The 23308-nt window shown below is 43.6% G+C and overlaps 1 protein-coding gene across 1 annotated transcript in view; it reads left to right on the top strand.

Moving 5' to 3' along the window:
• Positions 1–23308, top strand: part of DCC (DCC netrin 1 receptor) — a gene marked incomplete at both ends in the record, with an annotated part of 357065 nt that overhangs the window by 264978 nt on the left and 68779 nt on the right. The window contains 2 exons of the mRNA XM_084304310.1: positions 20316–20457; positions 22732–22842. Coding sequence (XP_084160436.1) covers positions 20316–20457; positions 22732–22842 — 253 coding nt within the window. The remainder of the gene's footprint in view (positions 1–20315; positions 20458–22731; positions 22843–23308) is intronic.

Genomic DNA, 23308 nt, shown 5'->3' with positions numbered 1-23308 from the left:
GTGCCGCAGTCGAGATGCTTGTAAAAAAAAAAAAAAAAAAGAGTCCAAACATCATTGTGCTGAAGCACCAACATCTGCTGTTCCTATTTATTTTTGGGGTGGGTTTGCTGCAGTAAAGGCAGGCTGCAGGCAGCAGAGGGGAGCTGCGGGTTGCAGCCCAGCCTGGGGATGTCCCTCAGACCCTTGCTGTGATGGATGCTGCCAGGCATTAAGCCCTTTCTGGGCTTAATAAGATTTTAGAATTAGCCGAGAATCGGGATTAATTGCGGGAAGCCAATCCCGTGGACACCCCGAGAGCATTTCCTTGCAGACACAAGAGAATTAAGTTGGCTCGGTCAAATGCAGGGGCCTCTAATCCTAAGACTAGTTAAAAGCTTATGAATAAGTCGTGTTCCTAAAGTCCTAGAAGTCCTTCAGGACAAGGGGAGACTTTTCCTGGCTGCACCGAGCACCGCTTGCCCCCGCGGAGCAATGCAGCCTTCGGTGCTCTTTGCAGCATTTCACGGGGTCTTTTTAGAAAAAACCTTACATGGCTTTTCCTTCGAATTATACAGACATATTTATAGATATATACCTATTTATACATGATTTATATATATATATTTAATTATAAAATGTTTAAAAAACACCAAAAACCTGATTGATTGGTGTGCTTTCCTTTCCCTGGTGCGCTTTGCCCGCAGCATCTTCTTGTCCCTCCCGGCGTTTTCTCATTTCCTATTTATTTTGAACGATGTTATCGAAGCCTCTCATTGAATTTATTGCTAATTACATTTTAAGAAAGTAAAACTGTGTTAACGTAACCAAATTCGATGAAGTCTGACAGGCACGTTGCTTCTGAGAAGCTCTGATTTAATCACCCCAGCCAGCAATTTGCCCGGCGCACAGTCGGTTAGCTGGTGTTATTCGCCAGAGAATACCCTTGAAAAAGAAAACACTCATTAATTTCTTTTCACTGAGCTCGATATTTTATGGTTTTGCATCTAAACTCTGGAAGTCGGGATGGTTCGAGTGACTGGCAGTTCAAAAATACTCGAGATAAGAAAGAAACGGGTACGGAAATAGAGGCAGAAAATCATATTTAATTTTAGGGAGGTTCTATGGCAAATATAATTTTGCACGTTCCCCTGCTCCCCAAACCTCTGAAGGTCTTTTATCCACACACATAGGGAAATGAGAGCATATGGAAGGAGCTAAGTGATGTGTCCAGTCATATAACCAGCTGCTGAGCATTTATTGCGAACACCTATTTCATTAGGGCAAGGACCTCTTCCTCCGCTGATGCACGACAAAATGAGCCACGAGAAATTTTGGAATGGCTCGTAAAAGTTTACCGAGGCGGGATCCAGCTGTAGCCTGGCATAAACCCAGAAGTCATTCATTCCAGGACTCGGTCTGAGCACACTTGGTTCAAGCTGGGAGATAATTTGGGTGTCTGTCTGCCTTCGATTTCCGATGGCTTGTAATGAGCCATAAGATTTTTGCAGCATTGGCAGAGTTTTTTTTTTAATTGGGTTTTATTTTTATTGTATTATTTCGTATATAAAAAAAAAATAAAGCACAACAAATGCTTGCGCTTCCCTCGTTTTCTTTAGCATTTCCTACCATCATATTTTAATTGCCTCTTATGCAGAGATACGTGGGCAATATGGTCTTTTACCATCCGCAGCTATATTGGCCCGGTGCCATTTGTGAACACAAATTTCCCTTCTGCAGCTTGGCTGTGGGGTGTACAGATTTATGCGATTTTTTGGCATTTTCCGTGATTATTATTATTTTTTAATCGCTGTTAAGAAGAATGCATGCAAATGAAAAAAAAAAAAAAAAAAGGGCGTTCTGGCAGGGATGGATACTTTTCCGTGGATTGGGGTTTCCATTTCTCAGTGCCTGGGGTCCCAAAAGACTCAAAAATGTCAATTTTCACCAGTGTGAAAAGTGTAGTTTCACTGCACGGGGTTACACAGCCCTCTGGCTGGTGGTTGCATTCACCAGGTTTTGAAAAATGGGTCTTCTGCCTTCACAGAGACCTGTCCCTCACTGTTTTATGCTTTTATTTTTCATTTATAAGCCAAGGAAGTTAAGGAATGTTTGATATTCAGCAACATTTTAGTGTGTTGCATAAAAGAAACGTGCAAACGCATCCTGTTCTGTAACAATTTCGAGTAAAAAAGCAAAAAGGCAGCCGAAAACAAACACGAGAAGCGAGTCGAAAGCCGGTGCTAAGATGGAAAGATGGGAGATTAGTGCCAGGCAACCCCCGTATCTGGAAAAAGGCTGTTCCCAAAGCAGGGACAGCACGTGGCAGCCAGCTCTGTGTCACACCTCCTATGGTTTTCCCTAGGATTTCCCATTCCTTGGGGCTGTTGTGGCCTGGGGAAGTCGCCCCAGTATCGCTCTGCTGGGCTATAGGGTGCATATCGGCACGGCCACGGCTCTCCTCCCCTCTGCTGCGTGGGCAGGATCGCAGCCCCATTAACTCCGTATTGATTTTGCCTTCCAGGAGCAGGAGAGCTGTAATTACAGCGAGTTTCGATGCAGAGGTGCAGGTCCTCTGTCCCCGCACATTCTGCATGGTTTATGTCTCTATTCCAGCCCATTTGCTCTCCCAGATTCTGCGCCCGTGATTACAAGTTACGGCTTTGTTCTGCTGGCCCAGGAGAAAACACCAAGAGAAAATATTCCCTTATTCACCCTTGGTTGCAAGTGTGTCTGTAATGAATGGTGTGCGTTCCCTGGCTCTTAGCTGGGGTCACTGCTGACCTGGCTCAGCTGCTGCGATTAATTTAAGAGCGATGGTGATAGCCATTGCCTCGGACCGGGGTGAAGGAGGCATGTTGCCCCTCCATCCCTTAAAATAATGTCTCTCTCCCCATAAGCTCGATAATTCTGTCCATTTGTCAGCATAGACCAGGCAGCCAGAAACAAAACAGCAGCGTCTTGCAGAATATATACCCAGGACGGTTAATGAAATAACATTTCTTGTACTCAAATAATTGCAAAGAAATAGGTAGCATCAATAAAAATAGCATCCTGTTGGTTTATTATCCTTAGGTCTTTTCACTGTTGCATTTTAATTGGTAGAATTCAAGATATTTTTTTTTCATATTGACCTTTTAAAGAAAAAAATCGTCAGAAAAACATAGCAATAAATGTGGCAGGAGGATCTTTATTTGTGCTTTTGGTGATGAAGTTACACACTCAGCTGTGCCAGAGTACAAGGGACTTGCAGCTGAGGTTAACTGCTTGGATATAAGAGGGTTGTTTTGGCGGTCATGGTGAATCAGCAAATAATTTCTGGGTCAAGGTTTGCCCTACAAAATGACTGAAATTAGAGCTGGAAGGAGTTGTTGTGTCCTCTGGTGCCACTCTGCTAATGTACCGCCGTTCCCAGCAGCCAGTTTTATGGGTTTGGGTTGGTTTTTGCTCCTCCCCACTGCCCCCAGGTACTTGTAAAGTGTTTTAAGTGGTGGTGTTTTCCCACCGCATTAGCTGGGGGATTGCTCGAGTGTCCCTCGCACACAACTCACTGGTATCACTATCCGTCTTTCGGGAAAAACCCTAAATTTTCCCTTTCTTAATGTTATTCTGCCGCTTCTCGTTATGCCCCTGGGTGCCATTGCGAGCGCTGCCTTGCCATTGACATTTACAGTTGTGTACACTTTATGCTCTTCTCTCCCCCCAGTATATGTGTGCTGAGCACCCCAGGGACAGATATTCATTAGACCAGGCATGCAAAATAAAAGTTACATCACCGCACTTGCTGTTGTTATTACCTGCATTACTGTGAACTCCAGGCGTGTACAAACACAGGCTCAAGACCTTATTGTGCTACCCACCGTGACAAAACGCCAATATAACAGCGATCACAAGGATTTCTGGCACTTATCGCCTTTCGGTGTGGATTTGTGTTAAGATATTTACAAACCAAAATATTTCACCTCACTGATAATTCCCGCCGTAGCTGGACCCTGTATCCTGCCTGATTTACTGCTTCTCATCCTTTTCTTATCTGGAATAATAGACAATATTATACACTGTCATCCGTTCTGCAGCTCAGTAAATAGTGTTGCCAGTGCTTGAACTTTACTTAGTGTCTCTGGTGAGTGAGCAGGTTGGTCACGGAGGTGGTTTTGCTGATTGTCTTGCACAGCACGTCGCCTGCCGCTGCTGCACCATCAGGGCCTGTGGCAGACGTGAGCAGGGAAAAGGAAACGTGACGGGGCACGTCCAACGTCCTGGTAAAAGAAACGGTTGTTCTGATGCCAGGGAATCCCTGAAAACACCTATTTCTTATCAAAACCATCCTACGCACTGGCGATGAAAGCAGTGTTGTCACATCTGTATTGGCCTGGCAGATCCAGCGCCATGAAAATGAAGATATTCCCATTCTTCCTTGGCAACATTTCAAGAGAGGACGCACCTTCATTAGAGGTGCTTGGACCTCGAGGAGGCCTGTTTCATCTGGAGAAGGCTCCTTTGTGTTCCAGAAACAGAAATAATTGTTGTGAAGTAAAGAAAAGCCAGCACCTCATGCTTGGGTCGCCATGAGGCCTGCTCCTCCACACTCCCTTTGGCCTGGCTGAGAGCTTCCACTGCCTCTGTAAAATCTGATTTCTGCTTTTTTTCTGAGTTTTGTGAACGTATTGACATCTGGATTTATACTTTTATTCTAAGGAAATACCTTGTGGTGTCAAATTGGGATTCAAATTTTCTGCACTTTCTAAAGCCGTCGAGTTTTTCATTCGGCCTAATATTTAAGAGGCTAAGTGCTGGGTAGGAAAGCTCCGAACGAAAGGCAGTTCGTCTGTCAAAAAGTGGCATAACTAATGGCATTTATTGAAAGAGTTAACTAGTGGAAACATATATTTTTATGGGTCAGTTCAAGTGGCCCCAGTGTCTTTTGAATAAGTCCCAGAGTGCCAGGAATGGGAGGGAAATTGCAGATACGGAGAAAAAAACAAAACAAAACAAAACAAAAACACAACAGTTATCCCACAAAGCTGCTGACTGCATTTTCACTGTCCTGTAAAAGATTTCAAGTATTTTGAGCAACGTATTGCTTTGAATGTTGTCTTGGTAGCTGAGAAAAAGCAGCAGGAGTAAGGATTTGGAGCCTGGAGTAGTTCATACTTGCATGCAGCCCAAGGGATCGTACATCTTCATCACAGCCTGCGGTTAGAGTTCATTAGAGCAAAACCGAAGCAATTGGGATGTCTGGGTGTTTTTATCAAGTCCCTGTGCTCCACGGAGTGGATGGGGATTTCCTTCAGTTTCAGGGGTGATTTTAAGTGAGAATGAGCCGTATTCAGGAATATGACGTATTTGGCTATGGTCGCTCTGGATTTGTAAATGCTAAAGTCTTTCCTTCCTCCCCATCCCAGGATCTGTGCAGGAAGCAGCATACTGTTCAGTAGCAGCATTCATTTGATTTTTTAAGTTAAAAAAAAATAAAAATCAGCTTATATCTTTTGTCCGTAAATAGAAAGAAATGTAACTGTAAGTGGAATAATACCCTATATCACCCTAGGTATAAGGATCAAGCTGTTTGCTATTTTTCCCTTTCCTTCAAAAATAAAGGCGAGCATTTCTCTGGTCTTAGGATCCCTGTGAAACGACGATGAACAGGCAGGCTGCATGGATCACCTTTGGAAAAAAAAAAAAAAAAAAAAGGCAATTACCCTTTATGGACTGTTCTTCAAGTAATTTCCACTAGAAATGCAATTTTTTTTTTTTTTTTTGGAGACAAAATATAAAAGGATAGAGTCCATTAGCGAACAGTTGGTCTCAGCAGAAATGTCATCCTCAGGACAGGCTTCAGCTGGGATGGGAAGTTGGAAGGAAAAAATATGACTGCTGCTCTTATTGATGCTTTGGGGCCAGATCCAGTCAGAGGCAGCAGCTTTGGTTCGACTGCAGAGCTGGCTAACCTGAATCCTTCATTAAAAGGAGCAAAATAGAGAGGAAAATGGGATGCAAGGGGACAAAAGGGACTAGGTTAGATGATCTTAGAGGTCTTTGCAGCCTGAATGATGCTGTGGTTTCATAAAATCTGTTAGGAGAGGCACTCTGAAAACTGTGAGGAGCACAAAGAATCAGGTCTGAAGGCCTGAAAGCCTAGAAAATTTGGCCTGGATGTTGAAGGCAGCTAGGGCACAGACTTCTTGCAGATGTTTCATGAAGGTTTAAACATTTCTAAAGTGCTAATAAAGGTGCTGAGCTGGAAGCCCCTTGCTGGTGGTGCCACGTTTTGGGTGCCCGTGGTGGGTGTCCTGCCCCCAGCACCCTCCCAGCCCCTTCTCCATCACGGCGCCCTCCCCATGGCAGCCTGACTTGATGTGAGGCCCTGTACAACTGCTAAAGAACTGGAAAATAAAACACAACCGTTTCCAGGAGTTTTCTTATCGGGTTCCTACTCCTGCAGCAGGTGTTTTTGGCGTGCTGGCAGCACGAAGGCACCTGAAGACAGCTGTAAATTTGCTCTTCCTTCCTCGAGGTCTTTCTGCGCAGCCAGAACGGTTGGAAGATTTCTCAGTCTAAATGAAAATCATTACCTGAGGTTTCTTTCTTTCTTTTTTCTTTTTTCATTTAATGATTTTTTATGACTTTTTGTCTTAATTATATACAACCTAAGGGTTTTCTTGCTTTTCTGTGTGTGTTTTTTTTTCCTTATTCCTTGTTGAAAACATGTATAAAGCAGTGAGAACAACGTTTCTTGTTAATTTGTGTTGCAGAATCAATACAAAGAGAAGTCATAAAAGATTTTTTATGTTATAAACATAGCCTTGCCTAATGGGATTGGTGTCTAAGGGGGTGGTGTTTGGAAACAAAAAAGTAAAACCAAAATTGGCTCCCTAAACCCCACATTTGGATCCCATAGCTCCCCCGAAGCCAACAGAATGTGTGCTCCCATCTTTAAAATCCCCAGAAACGTCTCCAGAGAATAAACCAATTATAAAACAGCCTATTTCTGGGCTTAAACTGCATGATATTTATGGAATCATTCATGCCAGAATTAGCTTTGCTTCAGAATTTTGAAGGTAGCCTTAACTCCCGGCGTGCCCTTTTAATGCATAATTAACTCTTTTCACAAGCTTAATGTTATCTTTCACAGCGAATTCAGAAAGAGTCTGATGAAAATCTGTATTTATGCTCAAGTGATATTCTCCAATGCTCTTCAGATTATTTTGGTGGATCTCTTTAAAAAAAAAAAAAAGAAAAAAAAAAAAGAAAAAAAAAAAAGAAAAAAAAAAAGGTGGCACCGGGAGAGAAATAATTTATATATATGTTTGTTTTTTCCCATTCACTGAGGTTGTTGTGACACTATCTGAGACTTATAAGGAATGGATTTGTCCCCTGCCTTCTAAGTGACCTTTGAGGTGTTGATGCACACCGGTGCATCGACGTACAAATTTAGCATTTGATGAAAGAATAAATGCTGGTGATTTTAGGATTAATACAATTTATGGGCCTAATCCAGCATCTACTGAAACCAAAAGAGAAAATATCTTCTTGACTTTAGGGGGCTTTGGATCAGGAGATGCGGAGCAGAATGCTGTGTACTGTTTATTAACCACGGTGTTTCTTCAGATGCTGAAGAAAAATGTGGTATGTAAAATTTGATACCTATAGAAAACCACTTTTTCAAAGCAGCAGTAGTTTGCAGAAATCCTAAAATGGAAAAATACACGGCTCAGTGTTTATTTAGCATGTTATCATTTGAACAACAAATCCAAATGATGCTGGGTATCTCCCACCTTGGCTGGAGGATGAGGAGGCTCTGTCATCATCTGCAGCAACAGCTGAAGCACTTGGATTCACTAAATCTGCACTGTGTAGTAAACCCTGTTTGGGTAACTAAATATCTCCAAATCTGTTCACATACTCCGTATTGATTAATTAAGCTGTTTCCTATATTTTTGTGTACACTCTAATATACTTCTGAGCTAGGCTATGAATAGTTGTACAAATTTAGTTGTACAAATTCCTTCTTTATTGCCTTATTTTGTCCTCAGTAAGATTTCATTTCCATGCAGCAATACCCAGCACTTGCTTCTTTTACCCGAGTGAGGCATTGAAATAGAGTTCACGGAGTATTCACCAGGAGAAGAAGCATTTCTGGGGCATATTCTGCACGTGATGGGGTTCCCAAATCATGCGTGGGTATCCTCAGCACACCAAAGGCACGGAGATGAGGAATGTGGCTGTTATTTGTTCTCAACACTGTTGAGCAGCTCTGAATAGGAAACAAAGCCCTATAACCAGAATTACCAACCTTTGGCAAAGCTTCACCCTTCTGGTACGTGCTATGCATGGCACTGCGCCTTCCTCATGCAGGTGAGGAGCAACGAGGAGGTGAAATAGAGCTCCAGGTTTTGCCATTTGGACATCTCTGCACTTGAGATGGGTTTGCCAGTTGACGAGGCCATTAAAGCTGTTGAAATCCACGCTTGTAAAGTCCTGTATTAAGCCCCAACTGCTCTTGTTGTATCTCTGGGGGTTCGTTTGGTGGGTACGAATGACTTCACCTGCATGGCAAGACGGAGCTATGCAATTTAGTAATGTTGGCAGGAGTTTTGGACACCATTTTATGTTGACTGTTGATTTTGCCTCGTAGCTTGTTTTCCCAGCTGATAAAAACAGCTGACCGAAATGCTTATTTATGTCATAATAATGACAGCCCGGCATTTCTAAGGGTTGACATCTGGTGTAATTTACTCAGGCTGGAAAATCGCCGAACCTGTTTTTTTTTTTTTCATGAGGAAAGGTTTCTAATTTTTTTAATGGTTGCTTTCTTCCTCCTATAAGCTCATGACAAAGAAAATTGAAGCAAATGAGCAATGTAATGTGATATAATGAAGCAAAATTTTCCTCTTATGTGCTGGATGGTACCCAAGCAGTCATGTACCTCTTGCAAATAAAATATGGTAAAGAAAATAAAAATAAAAAAAAAGAAACCAACATTTTGCTCACCAGAGCACACTAGCTAGCATCAAGCAGGATCTTTATTAATCGTGACTGCAATTCCTGCTACTTTGCTCTGTCTTTTAGTAAAACTGCCAAAGGTCAGAATATACACATTGGTCCTCTGTCTAAGCAAGAGCTGAGGAAAACCGTATAGGACGAGGTGTGATGGTAAAGTTTAAGGGGCTGCTGCCAGGGTTTTCCCCCTTCCAGATCCTAAATGGTATCTGTAAAGTAATGGTGAGGTTTCCTGCAGGATTTCCTCCCTGAAGGGCAAATGTCATGGCAGTCTGCTGTAATAAAACGCACTGGCTTTGAAACCGGCCGCTTAATTTACTTAGGGAGCAAGTGCGTTGTGCGCGGCGCCATAAAGTTACTTGGGAAATTTCGGAAACTTTGAATTCTTGTTCAATTTGTTCTCCCTCCAGGGCAGAAATACCGTGCCCGGGATAATGAGAGCAGACAGGACTCAAATACATCACTGTCTGCATAATTCTTACACTGCAGCTTTTTCTTTGAAAGTATATGCCCGCAAGGGTCCAAACTGCCAGAAGTGCTACCTCTGCTATTCTGAGCTTTTTCTTGAGCGAACTTCCCAACTGCGATGGCTAATTTTGATCGTCAGGTGGGAATCCACCCCACTGTTAGTGTGCAGGGTTATTTTCTGAAATGCATGTGGAAAATGTGCTGTATTTATTAGCTATTCACAGAGCAGCAATGGGGTGCAAGGCTGCTGGGTCACTGGATGCGTCTCTTTGCTGTGCTTCAGCACAGCCCGACCTGGCTTTGGCCAGGCCCGTAGCTGGGATTATTTCTCATTTTTCTTGACAACTCTATTGTACCTTCCTTTATGGGTAACGCTATGATATTAAATCTCCTGAAAGCAAAATAACTTTTTTAATGTAGTGGCACTGGGTGGCAGGGCTGTAATCGAAGTTTGGCTGCTTGCTCATTCTGGCTGTGTTGTGCACGTCTCCCTCTTCCTTGGAAATCCAATAAAGCCTCCAAAATGTACCTCAATAAACCATTTTTTTGCGTGTTAAACTGAACAGTACCATCCCATCTCTCAAGGTCAGGCAGAACCAGATTTCCCCTGTATCCCATTCAGACAAGGATTAACTCGGAGGGGTCGCGCAGCCCATAATAGGCAGGGTGAGGGCAGAGGGGCTGCCTGCTGTGGTCTGCAAGGAGATAACAAAAATAGCAGCCAGAGGGTGTATAAAAGTATATATGAGCTGAATAAGCATTAAATAACTGCATGGGGGTGGGACCAGCTGATCTCCAGAGGTCCCTTCCAACCTAAACCGTTCTATGATTCATTGACATTTCTGTCTCTTTCCACTCTATCATAAAGTATTCTGGCATTTACGTCTCTTCCGACATAGCTCGGATTGATGTCAGATTAATGGAGTGCCTGGCACTGATCTGGATCCATACCATGGAAATTTAGGCACTTGATTTACTCATGGAAATGGATCACCCTGCTCGTGCTATCGATGAGGGGCAGGCACCTCCTGAAGGGTGCTTCAGAGGGATGAGATGTCCTTCTCTGACCAAGCACTGGGATGCTTCAGTTTTATACCTACATTAACCGGGATGAACCCAGCTCTGAGCGTCCAGCAACAGATTTATAGCAAAGTGAAACTTCTTTGCTCTAGTAGTAAACAACAGTTGGGGCTGGATTCGATCCAGTGTCCTTCACCGTAGAGGAATATCCTTCTGTGGTCCTTTATATCATCGAACAGGAGGTCTTCCAAACAAGCTCTTCAAGCTGAACAGATTTGCCTTCAGCTTATAGCTGCCCGGTATCTTTTCTGGGTCTCATTGAATTCCACAAATTCGGTCTGATTTTTGAAGGGAGAGAAATTGTACTGAAAGTAACCCAGCAGCAGATGTGATGGTGACTGAAAATGGCCGGTGGCAGGTCTCTTAAGCCAAGTGCTCGTTAGAAATCCTACATCTTTTCAGGGAAAGCGTGACATGAAGAGCTGTATGTTCGCTGGACGGTGACGTATCGGTCTGTGCTCGTATCAGCAGAGGAGGTTGGGCTTGCACAGTGCAGACAGAAACCAGCTGAAGGAGCATGATGTGCGCACCAGAAAGTTCAGAGCGCCTGCAGAGACCCTGGGGAAACCCAGCTGGTCACTGGCATGGTTCTGTGCAAATTCTGGACTGGTTTACTGGAACGTTGCTCTTTGGTGGCATGCATGGCTTTTTGCCATTAACATAGAAAATATACTTTCAAGCATCAGAGTATGGCTTACGTACATATAAATATAAGCACCTATAACTGTAATTGCTTTATTTTAAGGGTTGTTTCTCCTAAGTTCAAAAAAATAACCCAACATTGAAGAAGAAGAGAGTTGTTAACTCCTTTTTTAGAGCTAGAAAATAGAAAACACGTTTTTACGTCTGAGTCGATGTTTTCTGGAGCCCATCTCAGCTTTATTGAATGACCACAGGGAAAGAAAAGTCTTTAATTAAACAGATGCCAATGGGTGCAAAATTTAAAGGCTTACGCTCCTATTAATCCTAAAAATCAATGTAGTGTGTTAGGTTGTCTAGTGACTTCTAGCCATTTACCTTTCCCAGATAAATTCGGTGTGTCTGTGTCCCGTGATAATTACAGGGACCTCCGGTGCTTCAATTTTTAAAAGGAAACATAATTAAGCTAAAAACGTAGAAGCGAAAACAGAAATAATTACTGGAGATTATGTATTTTCACAGCTGGCTGGAGCTGGAGGTGTTTAAGGCAAGATGTGCTACCTGGACAACCTTTGTGTTTCAGCCAGCGTTTTAGAGACTTGGAAAGCCGAGAGCACAATCAGAAGCCATGAATATGAGAAGCCCTGGGGTATGAAACGGGGAGGAATTAAGCAGTGGGCAGGCTTCAAAATGCTAAGATAATAAACACAGGCTGAGGAACGGGACCCTGGAGCGGGATTGCCCTCGGTGTCGGGGACAGAGGAAGGGTTCTGATTTACCCGAGGGAAGATGTCAGAGCGCCTTCGTTTCTCATGAAATGTCAGATTTTACATTCTCGTTTTGAAGCTTCTGGGGACGTGAACCATGAGAATTGCCCCTCTGTTTAGATAACTTTGCCCTACATGGGAGAAGCCCCCTGCTCCCTGGCCGCTCTCTGGTATAGGACCACGGTGTGAGGAGCCTCTTGCCCAGGACGTTGGAGCAGGTCCCATGGGACACCTCCTGGCCTCAAGATACTGAATCAAGAAGTAAATATTCCCTTGTAGGTGTCACAGCACGTAAGTACAGCATGCGGGAGGTGAGAGTAGAGACTTGGGAGCTGACAATTTGTTTTGACAAGTATTTGATTGAATTTGAAAGCGTACCTGAGGGTCGTGGCACTCCATTTTGGTTTTCAATTACGTCTCGCTATCACCAGCACTCCTCGGCCAGCTCTTTGATAAGTAACTTGCGAATGGGGACAGAACCATCCCTTACCATTACATTTGAACTTTTTCCAGTGACTTAATTGGATCCAAGGTCAGAATAGATTTGTCTTTCAGGTCTTCTCATGAAAAGGCAGTGATAAAATTCATGGCTGCATGATCATTAAAACACAGCTTCGCGAAAACACTTTTTATTAGCATTCAGGGCCAAGCCTCGGTGACAGGCGATATGTTTGTATAATCAAAAGGAAAAGTGACACTTTTCTGTGAATAAGCAGCTGTAACAAAGCTTTGAGAGACTTCAAAGTGCCATTTTTCCATAGAGCGCACACAAAAAAATGCACGCAACTCAGGGATGTTGTCAAAGAAACTTAAGAAAGGGAGTTTTGTCAGCAAAACTTAAGAAGGAGTTTCTCGAAGTATGCTTTTTGTGGCTAAAAGGAAACAAAAGCAACTAAGCGCTACACGGACACGTCGTAATCTCCCTTCCCATTCCTGCTTTCTGCATCTCTTCAGAAAGGGCTTCAGAAGTCCGTATCCGGGATTCTGCTCCTGGATCCAGACTCATAGACTCGTCAGGGTGCCTCTGTCCCAGCAGGGTCCTCATAGCAGGGTGCCCAGCCCCAGGACCAGCCTGGAGATGTCCCCAAGGAGCCCCCAACCCCTCTCTGGGAAGCCTGGGCTGCCCCACACAGGAACGCGGCCTGGCGGGCAGGGGGAGCATGATAGTGCAGTATGTTGAAGGGATGAAGCTAAACTTCTTTCCCTGCAGCTCCTATTTATGTCACAGCTTATCTGTAACCTGGTTTTAAACGAGTGAACGAGGTGTGCTCTGGATCCTGAAGGGCACTACTAACGTTTGAGGTGCTCCCGTGCGGAGCAGGCCGCAGCCAGGGAGGTGGCAGGGGCAACTGAAACAGGTGGTTTCTGAGAGGTAAGGACTAGAAACAAGGAATATTTGTCATGAACATGAAGAAAAATAATTTGCAAAGCAGTGAGGATCTTCCCCACCATTCTCTGTGCAAGTCACGCATGAGAAAGAGGAAATAATGCAGAAGTGAAGATGAGGTTTGGTTATAGCCCATTGCCCAAGCCCTGCTTTCTCCGACCTCTGTCACCCTTTAGTACATCTATAATTCCCGTGAAAACCAACTGGAAGCAGCAATGTTCTTCAAGGAGAGTGGAGAAGGAGACTTGGGAAGTCTCACTGTAACCTTAATTAGAAATCAATCCATTTGGGTGCTGGTTATGAAATGTGCAATCCACAGCATTACTCTTCAGACACAAAAATTGCCAACCCCAGCAATATCTGGCATTCTTTCTTTCCTTTTGCGGACATTTCCATATCTTATTGTTTCCCCGGTCTTTTAAAAGGGATTATTTGGCATCGTCTTCCATCTTCGAGTGGTTCAACAGGAGCTTTGTGGCCATTTGTTTGCTTTCCAGCCCTCTCTCAGTGCTCTTACTTGGGCTTGGGGAGCTGTTCCAGTGCACCAGGCACGCTGAGGAGCACCAGGTGGGTCTTTTTAGCAACTCACTCTGCTCTATACCCAAAATAGCGTATTTTATCAGACCGACTTAGCCCTTTAAGTCTGAGCATTTCTGCTGGGGAAGGATCTGTATGATTTTTACCTAAGGGGCCCAAGAGACACCCTCCAGGTTAATAGTACATGAAGAGAAGCAGGTACAGCCTGCACTCCCATGCCACCTTACTGCAGTAACCTGCATTCACACTGAGACTCGTGCACCTCTACTGCAGTTATAATTTTAGTATTATTATTATGAAAACGTTGGAACTGCAAAAAGGAGAGTATAAGAGGCTTCATAAAAAAAATATACAGAAAATCAGAGTTAAAGCTTAGAGAGGATCTGGTGCTCCAGTCATGGGCACAGGACCTCTGCCGGGCATTTTAACTCCCAATTGTGCACGCATGAAGCCAGCTGCACTTTTGGTGCCTTTTCAACCCTGAGATCACCTCCAGGAAGGTATTTCCCTCGGAGTAAGAGGGAGCCGGCTGCATTTGAGTGATTTGCAGGCACAGATCTCTCAGCACAAGGCTGGCACAAGGGAGCAGGCATTAACATTATTTAAAGTGGAATTTTTTAAAATATTCTGGAGATTTTGATTTTAATCTGAATCTTAATAGCCTAATTAATTTGAAATTATTGTGCCCTTTGCTTTATAAACTCTTAATCATGAGGCTCTCAGGCTGATATCGTCTAAGTAATCAGCATCAGTATACTCAGTAATTAAAGTGATAGCCAACTACAGGTGCTGCTAAGTGCTAATCAATTAAAGGCATTTGTAATTGAAAACCTGATTGAAGTATTGATAGTTGCTTTGATCCCTGGACCTGTAAAGTTCCAGTTGGTTTTCTTGCAGCTGACTGCAACCCTTTGCAAGTTTATGATGTTTAGCAGGTGTGGGGATGGAGGAAGATGAATTTACTGCAATATTCGCCATTCCTTGTGCTTAGCTGAAAAAAAATGCAACAGCTCCGAAGTGGTTTTATCAGCTGAGCCAATGTATGACAGCTTCTTGTAAATAACCGTGTCATCAGCACAAGAATGAGTTAAAAGAAATGTGTTGCTACAGCTCTGAAAACATGCTAGATGGATTTTCCTATTGCAGTTTTTTTTTTTTTTCTTCCTTAATGAAAGCCTAGCATTCTGACTCTGAATGAGAAGCCAAAGCTTTGAAAATCTTCACGAGTATAATGTTCTTTACAAATAAAGAGCATTTCAAGTAAGTGGCATCTCTTAGTGACTTCAGAGGGTTTTGTTTTCAAACAGAGGTACAAAGTTCTTACAAGCTGGTTTGAATTTTCAAATGAAATGTCTAAGAAGGCCTACAATGTCTAACAATGCCTTAAATAGGAAAAGTTATCACCCTTTACTGCTTAGTTAATGCAAGGAGAGACTGAAAGCCAGATTCGCCTGTCCTAATTTTGACTTCTAGAAGTGAGATGCTCACGGTTAGGCCAGCTCTCCTGTGCCATGGGGAGAAAATGAGCAATCCCCTGGCCAGGTACTGGGGTTGTTTGCTTTGGATGTTCCTTTTTCACCATCAACTGGTGGGTTAAGTCAATTAATTCCGCTACCTGAGAGGAATCTCACATTTTTTAAATACTGAAATTGTTTTAAATGGGAAAATTATTGGTCTCAGCACTTCCCATTAATGAAAAGAAAAATGCTGCCCTGTTTAGTGTTTAGAATCATGGAATGGGTTGGGTTGGAAGGGATCTTCAAGATCATCTAATTCTTCCCCCTACCATGGTCAGGAACACGTCCCACTAAACCAGGATGCCCAAAGCCCCATCCAGCCTGGCCTTGAACACCTCCAGGGATGGGGCATCCACAACTTCTCTGGACAACCTGCTCCAGTGCTGCACAGCCCTCAGAGTAAAGAATTTCTTCCTAATATCTAACCTAAACCTCCCCTCTTTTAGTTTAAACCCATTCTCCCTTGCCTTATTACTGCGTCCCCTAATAAAAACTCCCTCCCCAGCTTTCCTGCAGCCCCCTTTAGATACTGGCAGGCTGCTGTAGGGTCTCCCCGGAGCCTTCTCCAGCCTGAACAACCCCATTTGGAACCCAAACCCAATTTGGCATTCCACATCACTCACATAAAAAGCACACGTTTGCACTGTACATGATTATTTTTAAATATATAGAACAAAATCTCAGAAGCCGCTTTGCCTTAGAAGTTTTCTACATTTGAAGAGAGAAAATTCTGATTTTTTTTTCCATTATTTGTTGTCAAAGCTCACCATTTTCTGTTTGTTTTGTTCCTTTGCCATCATAAGCCTCTGCCCAAGGTGTCTGATTTGTCTAAGCCTTGTATTTGGTTGTGTTTCATCCTCTTTTTCTTTTCAAGTTAGCGAAGACACCCAGAGGCATTTTTTATCCTTAATTTTCTTTCACCGGGATATCTTCTTTGCTATCACCTTTTTTCTTTCTTTCTTTCTTTTTTTTTCTTTTTTTTTTTTTTTAAGAATGTGGCAATCAAGTGGTTTTAAGTATTTGATCATGCAGTTTTAATAAAATATCTGTTTGGAGACGTAGCTCAGAAGAGAAATACCCGGAGAAGATGATACTGGCTGGAAAGGTCTTCATACCTTAGCAGTCCTCCCATATTTTTTTTTCTCATTATCTTCTCTTGGGAATGAGAGTGGTTTTATGAAACACCATGGTTGGGAACTTTACAACTGCTCGTAGCCAAGGCAACCACCACCAGCTTCAGGGAGTATTTGTAAATTAATTTGCAGCTCCTGGCATGGTTGAACGGTGAGAGCCCTCACCTGCGGGAGGTGGAGGAGCGAGGATGCCCAGGGTGCTGGGATGGATGCAGTGGGGTGGGAGAAACACAGCTCTCACCTTCAGCCCCTTCTCCTCTCCTTCAGGGGAAGGGGATGTGTTGGAGACGGGGTCATTTCCAATCTCCTACCTACTCCCAGCAGCTCTTTCTGAGCCTGGCCAAGTCCAGGGCTGCGCCCGAAGGCGTGGGATCAAAGGCGAGGATTCACGCTGCTGGGAAGTGGTGCAGCAAAGGACTTAAAAGAGCCGAACTGGTTGGAAATAAAAAAAGGATCCAAGCCTCATCCTTTCTGCTCCTCAGCTTGCAAACCATCACGTGAAAAACCCTGTTGTCTTTGCCCACCGGTGCCTTCAGATGTTTCTAGCAGGACTTTGGGAGGTCACAGTGCATGCTGTGAAGGGCTCTCCTCCTTCTTTCCTTGCCCGCTGCCTCCTGTACGAATAAAAATAATGCCTTTCAAATCAAGACACCCTCATTTCATCATCATCATCTGGGATCTCTGTAGGCTCTATAGGTCTGACTCGTAAATGCTTTTGACTGTCCAGATAAAGATAATCAGCTCCTGTGCCGCGTGTGTGGTATATAACAAGCATTTCCCAGGAATTCGCCTGCTCTTTGAAGAGAGAGCTCACACCTAGCAAAGTGGCAGTACATTAAGCACCCTTTACTTCACCTCAGGATGCTTCGTTTCTTGCTGAAATCTATTATTTTGCAGTTATGCCAGGCTTAGCTCGTCTTATTGCACAAATGAGACATCGATTTCCATGTTTGCTCAAAGCCTGAAGCGCTAGCCTCGCTCGAAAGCACACCTGAGGATTTGCTGTGTTTTTTTTTTTTTAAATCCAGTCTTTTTTTAAGTCCCTTCGTGAGACCTGTCTGTCTTTCAAAACATACCCGATTTGGGAGATAATGCTTGGTTTCCAAGCTCTCCAAAAAGAGGACACAACTGGCTCCCAACTCTGCCGCCTTGCTCAGGAAATTCGTTTCAAATCCCAGCTCGTGCATGGGTCACGTTTGGACTGAAAAATTTCTTGCTGCTGGCCATACGTGGAGACTAATAACCCGCTCTGTTGTTGCATGAAGTCATCGAGTTATTCCTTTTTGAACTTTTTCCAGCTTTTCACAGCGAGGTAAGTGTGTTCTGGATGCTTAATCCGCCTCCATTCACAGCAGCCCCTCTTATACTTAACGAGCATTTACGTCCAGAGGTTCATGGACCAAGATAGACAAATGGTCTTTGCACATCCAGAAACGTTGATTTGATAAGATTAATGATGCTCCACATTTCTGATCGAGGTAGAGATAATCCTTCATTTTTTTTTTTATACTGGTTTGGCGTAAATAATCATGAAAACATGGCAAAAACGTGAAAACGTGGAAAAACGTTGCGCCAATATCTATTCTCTCTGAAAAAGTTCATCAGATACAGTTGATCGGGGAGGGATCGACCGAAAGCTGTGTGGTCTGCAGCCTGCAAAGCACCGCCTGCAAAGGGATCCCGATGGAATAGGAAGGAAATATTTCCTTTCTGTGAGTCGCCCCTTGGCTAAAGTGGGAAGGATTAGAGCTCTCGCCATTCCTGCTCTTTCCGAAGCAGAAGAAAGAACAAGGAGCCCGGCAGCACGTTACTCATCGATTTTCCCGGATCAAAGGGGCACGTGTTAAGCACTATTGATAAAAAGCATCGCCGTGGTGGCCATGGAGACCAAGTTGAGGTGAAGTGAACTGTTGTTGTTGCAGTGACAGCTTTGGGTGGGTCTGGAAAGAACCCCCCTTTTCCCCTAATCAGAAGAAAGATTTATTTTTCAACCTACAGATCCTTCCTGCAACCTGCGTGAGCCGTGCGGAAGGTCCCTGAAAGCATTTCTGCCCCTCCTCTTCTTGTTTCTTCTCCATACATACTTCTTATCATCTCCAGCTTTTCAGGATGCTCTAGGTCCAAGGGGAAATAACTTTAGGGGGGTTCTGCTTTCACTCTTCCACGCATTGCTGGTAGCAAATGAATTACCCAACGGCGTCCTCGGAGCTGTCAGCAGAAATGTTTTAAAGACGCTCTCGGCATTCCCCCATAAACGTTTTATATGGGGGCAATTTCAATATGCAAAGCGACCAGATCTGTTTTTAAAACAATCACTCTCGCAATTGAAAAACGGAGTTTGCTCTGCCCTAATGGAAGAACCCCCGCGTTATTTCACTCGGCGCTGAAAACCCGAGGTATTGATTTTGAAATGTATAATTGATTGTAACCATAAATCACGGGGCAATATATGGGCAACATTGATTTTTTTCTATTGCAATAATTAATTCGGTATGTGCTATAACGTATTTATGCAGGGCCTAAGCAACTCAATAATGGTAATAAATTGTGTTTGGTCAAAAACTATCCACTGTGATGTGGTCAGCTTTTCTCTTTGTCTAAAAATGCATAATGAGGTGCTGTAAGAGCTGGTGCAGAGATAATTTCGAGGCCTTGCTCCATCAGAAACCCTTCACACCGTGAAGACCTTATATCCTGGTGGGTGAAACCCTCAAAGGACCGGAGACTTGCAGGGAAGTGCTGGTGCCCAGATTGTTTTAGGAGAAAAAAAGGTTGATGTACAATATCAGCGCTCTTATCAGTCCGGCCCAGTAAATCGAGTGCTTTTCCTGGGCAAACTGATAGAAGCTCTAATAAAGAAGAGAATGAAGAGACACACGGATGGACGTGATATGACGGAGAGGAATCAATACGGCTTTTGTGGAGGGAAGTCCTGCTTCGCTTCCCCATTAAAGTCCTTGAAGGAATCACGGAGCGTGTGGGCAGGGAGATCCGGTTGATATCATTCTCTGGGGTTTCCTAAAGGCTTTCGATAAGGTCCCTCAGCAAAGGCTCCTGAAGAAATGAAGTTGTTAGAGTAGGAGAAAGGCACCTTTGTGATGAGCAACTGATGCGGTAGAGGGTGAAGGGAAGAGAGGCGTTGGCATTCCTGAGCTGGTGCACGGCGTGTTGAGGAATGATCCCCCGTACAATCAAGACAAGCAAAGTTAGAACAAAATTAGTGACTGATCCTGATTAAAAGCTCTGATTCGGAGAAAATTCTCATACGAGTTGGGATCGGCGATAAGTTTTTGCCCAGGAGGTTTAACGGGCTTTACACGGATGTGGCGAGGGGGCAGTCGCATCTCCGTGGCCATCGGAGGGACTGAAATGGCACAAAACTCTTAGAAATGCTCAGGGTGATGAGTGCTACGGGCAAAAAGATGAGATTTTGGCACTTTGGGCTGGAAAGTGAAACGAGTCGCAGTGTCTGCTCAACCTTTCTAGTACCATGGGTATTCTAGTGGCCTGTTGAAATGAAAATTTCCCAAAAAAGAAGAAAATGTAGCATATAAATCCATTATCTCTATAGCCATCCACTGCGGGCGAGTGCATAGTTTTCTTCATGCCATCACTTGAATCTTTTCCGATTTGATTTTGTCTCCTCAAAAATAAAAACTTGAATGAAAGTCGGTTTAAAAAAAAAAAAAAAGCCATTTTCATTTCTTTTTCCTTACTTCATTCATTTCATCTGCTTTACTTTTGTCATTTCCTTGAAGAAAAAAAAAGTAAAATAAAATTCAGCAGTAATATCTCTTCTTTTTTACAGAGTATCAAAGTTAGCTGGTTGCCTCCACCACCAGGCACTCAAAATGGATTTATTACGGGCTATAAAATCCGACACAGAAAGACTACCCGCAGGGGTGAGATTGAAACACTGGAGCCAAACAACCTCTGGTACTTGTTCACAGGTCAGTGTTCACATGGTACAACCTTGCAAGGTTTTGATGAATTAAATGCTTTGGGAATAAAATATACTTTCACTTCAAGGGAACATTGATTTCTTTGCTGGCAGGTAGCATTTATTGTGTTGTACAAAGACAGTCTTTATATTATGTTTTTTTTTTTTAACCCAATTTTTTCCTTATTATTTTTTTTTTTTTCATATATTTGTCTCCTGGATTTTATCATTATCATCAGTGAATTTGAGGCCAAATTCCTCGTGTCCAATAGCTTCAACCTCAGATATTTTTTTTACACCACTCCGTAAACATCCCCAATTTTCCTACGGGTGCAAAAATATCGATTTCCTCGGTTTCTATTTGAAGATTTTAGAGGGCAAATGCCTCCTCACAGAATAAAAAGTGCAACGGTGGATCATAACAAAACTGTAATTGCGATGAATGGAAGTAGCCAGGTGAGTGCTGTAGGGGTAACAGTGAATTCCAGGAGCTGAAAATGAATTTCACTTGCGTTCTTGCATTATGCCCAGACGTAAAAAGCAGCAAGGGAGAAAAATTAAACTTTGTCAAAGTCCGTGGCATCTTTATAACCGTGCCTTCACCTCAAATCACCTGTTTTATGTTTACTTTCACATATAAAGTGCAATCGGTGAGAATGAGAATTATTTCTGGATCGCATACTTCAGAATGGAAATGTTCACTTACCATTTTGGAAGGAAAAGCAGGATTTCGTTTCAAGATCAAATAAAAAGCAAAAGCCGAACTTTTTATTTATTTATTTTGAATGAGGGAGACATTAAATATTGAACCCTCAATGTGGTTGTCTTACCTCAGCTCCTGGCCCCGGTTCCTGCGGGATGATTTGTGGAGGCTGGTAGCTAACAGCTGAACGAGAAACTCGTAGTTCCTGGGGAGAGATCGGATACCGAGGTCTTTAGCCAAGCTGGCAAGGAAAAATTTCCTGGCTAATAAAGCAGAAATAAAGTCCAAGTCCCAGAGCAAAGGCACAGACCTCTGACGTTCCCCATCCCCAGTGCTGGCGAGGTGGAAAGGCAGCGGGAGGTCACGGCCGTTGTCTGCTGGGCTGGGAGCACAGCACATTAATCTCCGTTGTGGTAGATCCCCACACCTCGAGCTCCTTCACATGAATTATTTTGGGTCTGGAGAGCTGCAGAGTCCCGTGGGACCACAGCCCCCAGCCCTCCCACCTACCCCATCCACCACTCACCTCTATGCAGTGGAAAACAAAGTGCTTTGCTTCCCAAAACGTGGCAATTTGGGCTTGGGAAGGCAGTTCAGAAATACATCCCAGCCTCATTATTACCTTCTGCATGCATATACTGTGATTGCCAGAGCCGCGTGCCTCTTCTAAATGGGCCTTTTAAATATTAACACGGCCACGCTTTAGATCTTCGCTGCCATCCTGCTTGGTAGGCAGGTGCTTTGCGGGATAATAAGAACATCTGCAACAGCACAGGAGTTTCGAGTCACAATGCAGCCTCTCAAATAGCTGCTAGCAATTTGAGAGTCACGTCAGCTAAATGTTAAAGCACTCGTTTTAATTACAAGCGTTCTTCTCTGGAGAACGTCTGCAATTAAATGGGATGTTTCTTTTTTTTTTCCTGTGCATTTCTGTGGTCAGTATAGGCAAGGCAGAAAGGTAAACGTATATGCCCACCGTAGGGCCTTGGAGGTCCTGTGGCGCATCGAGCCGTGCTGCAGCGATTGTTTTCTGATGGCTTTAACCACAAAGGAAAACATCTGTTTGGGAATTCATCCTTATTTCATAATATTGGAAAGATTTAGGGTTGTATTGTGGTTTTTTTTTTCCTGGACTGCATGCTCTGAAGTTAATCAGGAGCACCGGCAAGCAAAACGCTGTTCGGTTGCTAACCTAGCTCCTAGCCTGCAGATTTAATGTGTAAGGAGAGAGTTAGCTGGAGTTTTGTGCGTTTGGGAAGCAGGGAGAGCTGTTTTTGTGAAATGTGCAATTAGTGGCTTCGCTGTGTAAAACAGTTCTTCAGTTTCCCACTAATTGGACTTTGTTCATTTTGTACCCATGAGCTCAATGGATGGGAATTAGAGCCCTGCCTAGTCACGGGCCAGTGCAGCTCGCATTTATTTTTTAAAACCTCTCCTTTTGGTCAAAATCCCTTTTTTTTCCCCAGCGCCTTGCAGCGCCATCCCCAACCAGGCTGTCCCTGCGTTGGGTAAAGTCACAAATTGTTTGGTTTTCATCTTCTTTCCTTACGATTTCATTTGTTTTGTTTGTTTGTTTGCCAGGACTGGAGAAAGGAAGCCAGTACAGTTTCCAGGTGGCTGCCATGACAGTGAACGGGACCGGGCCGCCCTCGGACTGGTACACGGCAGAAACACCCGAGAATGATCTCGATGGTAAATGCATCTCTTAAAAGCTCTTGTCTCCAAAAGCTTTCCAGCTGAGGGGTTTCACAGCCCTTGTCTTCTAGCACGAGGTTGGGGTGACATTCCAGGGCCTCACCTGGAAACATCCGCCCATAAATGTTTTCTTCTGCTCTCGGATCTCTCATGTCTTGTGCTGTGTTTCTCTGTTACCACCTCGACCAAGGAGTCAGCAGCCTTTGGGATCACAATTCTGTGCCAGAATGTAGCTCCCGAGCATCGTGGCCACTTAAAATAACGCTGTGAAGTGGATCTGGAACTTCATAAACCATAAACGTAATCAAAGGACCGACGAGAACGATGCCAGCAATCCTAATAATTCTCCAAGCAAATATTGAGATATGTCGAATACTCTTTCTTAGCCTTTATCTGCAGATTTTAGAAATGCAGGCTGGCAGCGAAGCTGAATAATTAGTGAAAGCTGATGAGATGCAGATAC

The sequence above is a fragment of the Netta rufina genome (genome assembly GCF_964035555.1).
Source record: "Netta rufina genome assembly, chromosome: W".
Lineage (NCBI taxonomy): Eukaryota > Metazoa > Chordata > Aves > Anseriformes > Anatidae > Netta > Netta rufina.
The sequence above is the reverse complement of the archived record's forward strand: the minus strand, read 5'-3'. Positions and strand labels throughout refer to the sequence as shown.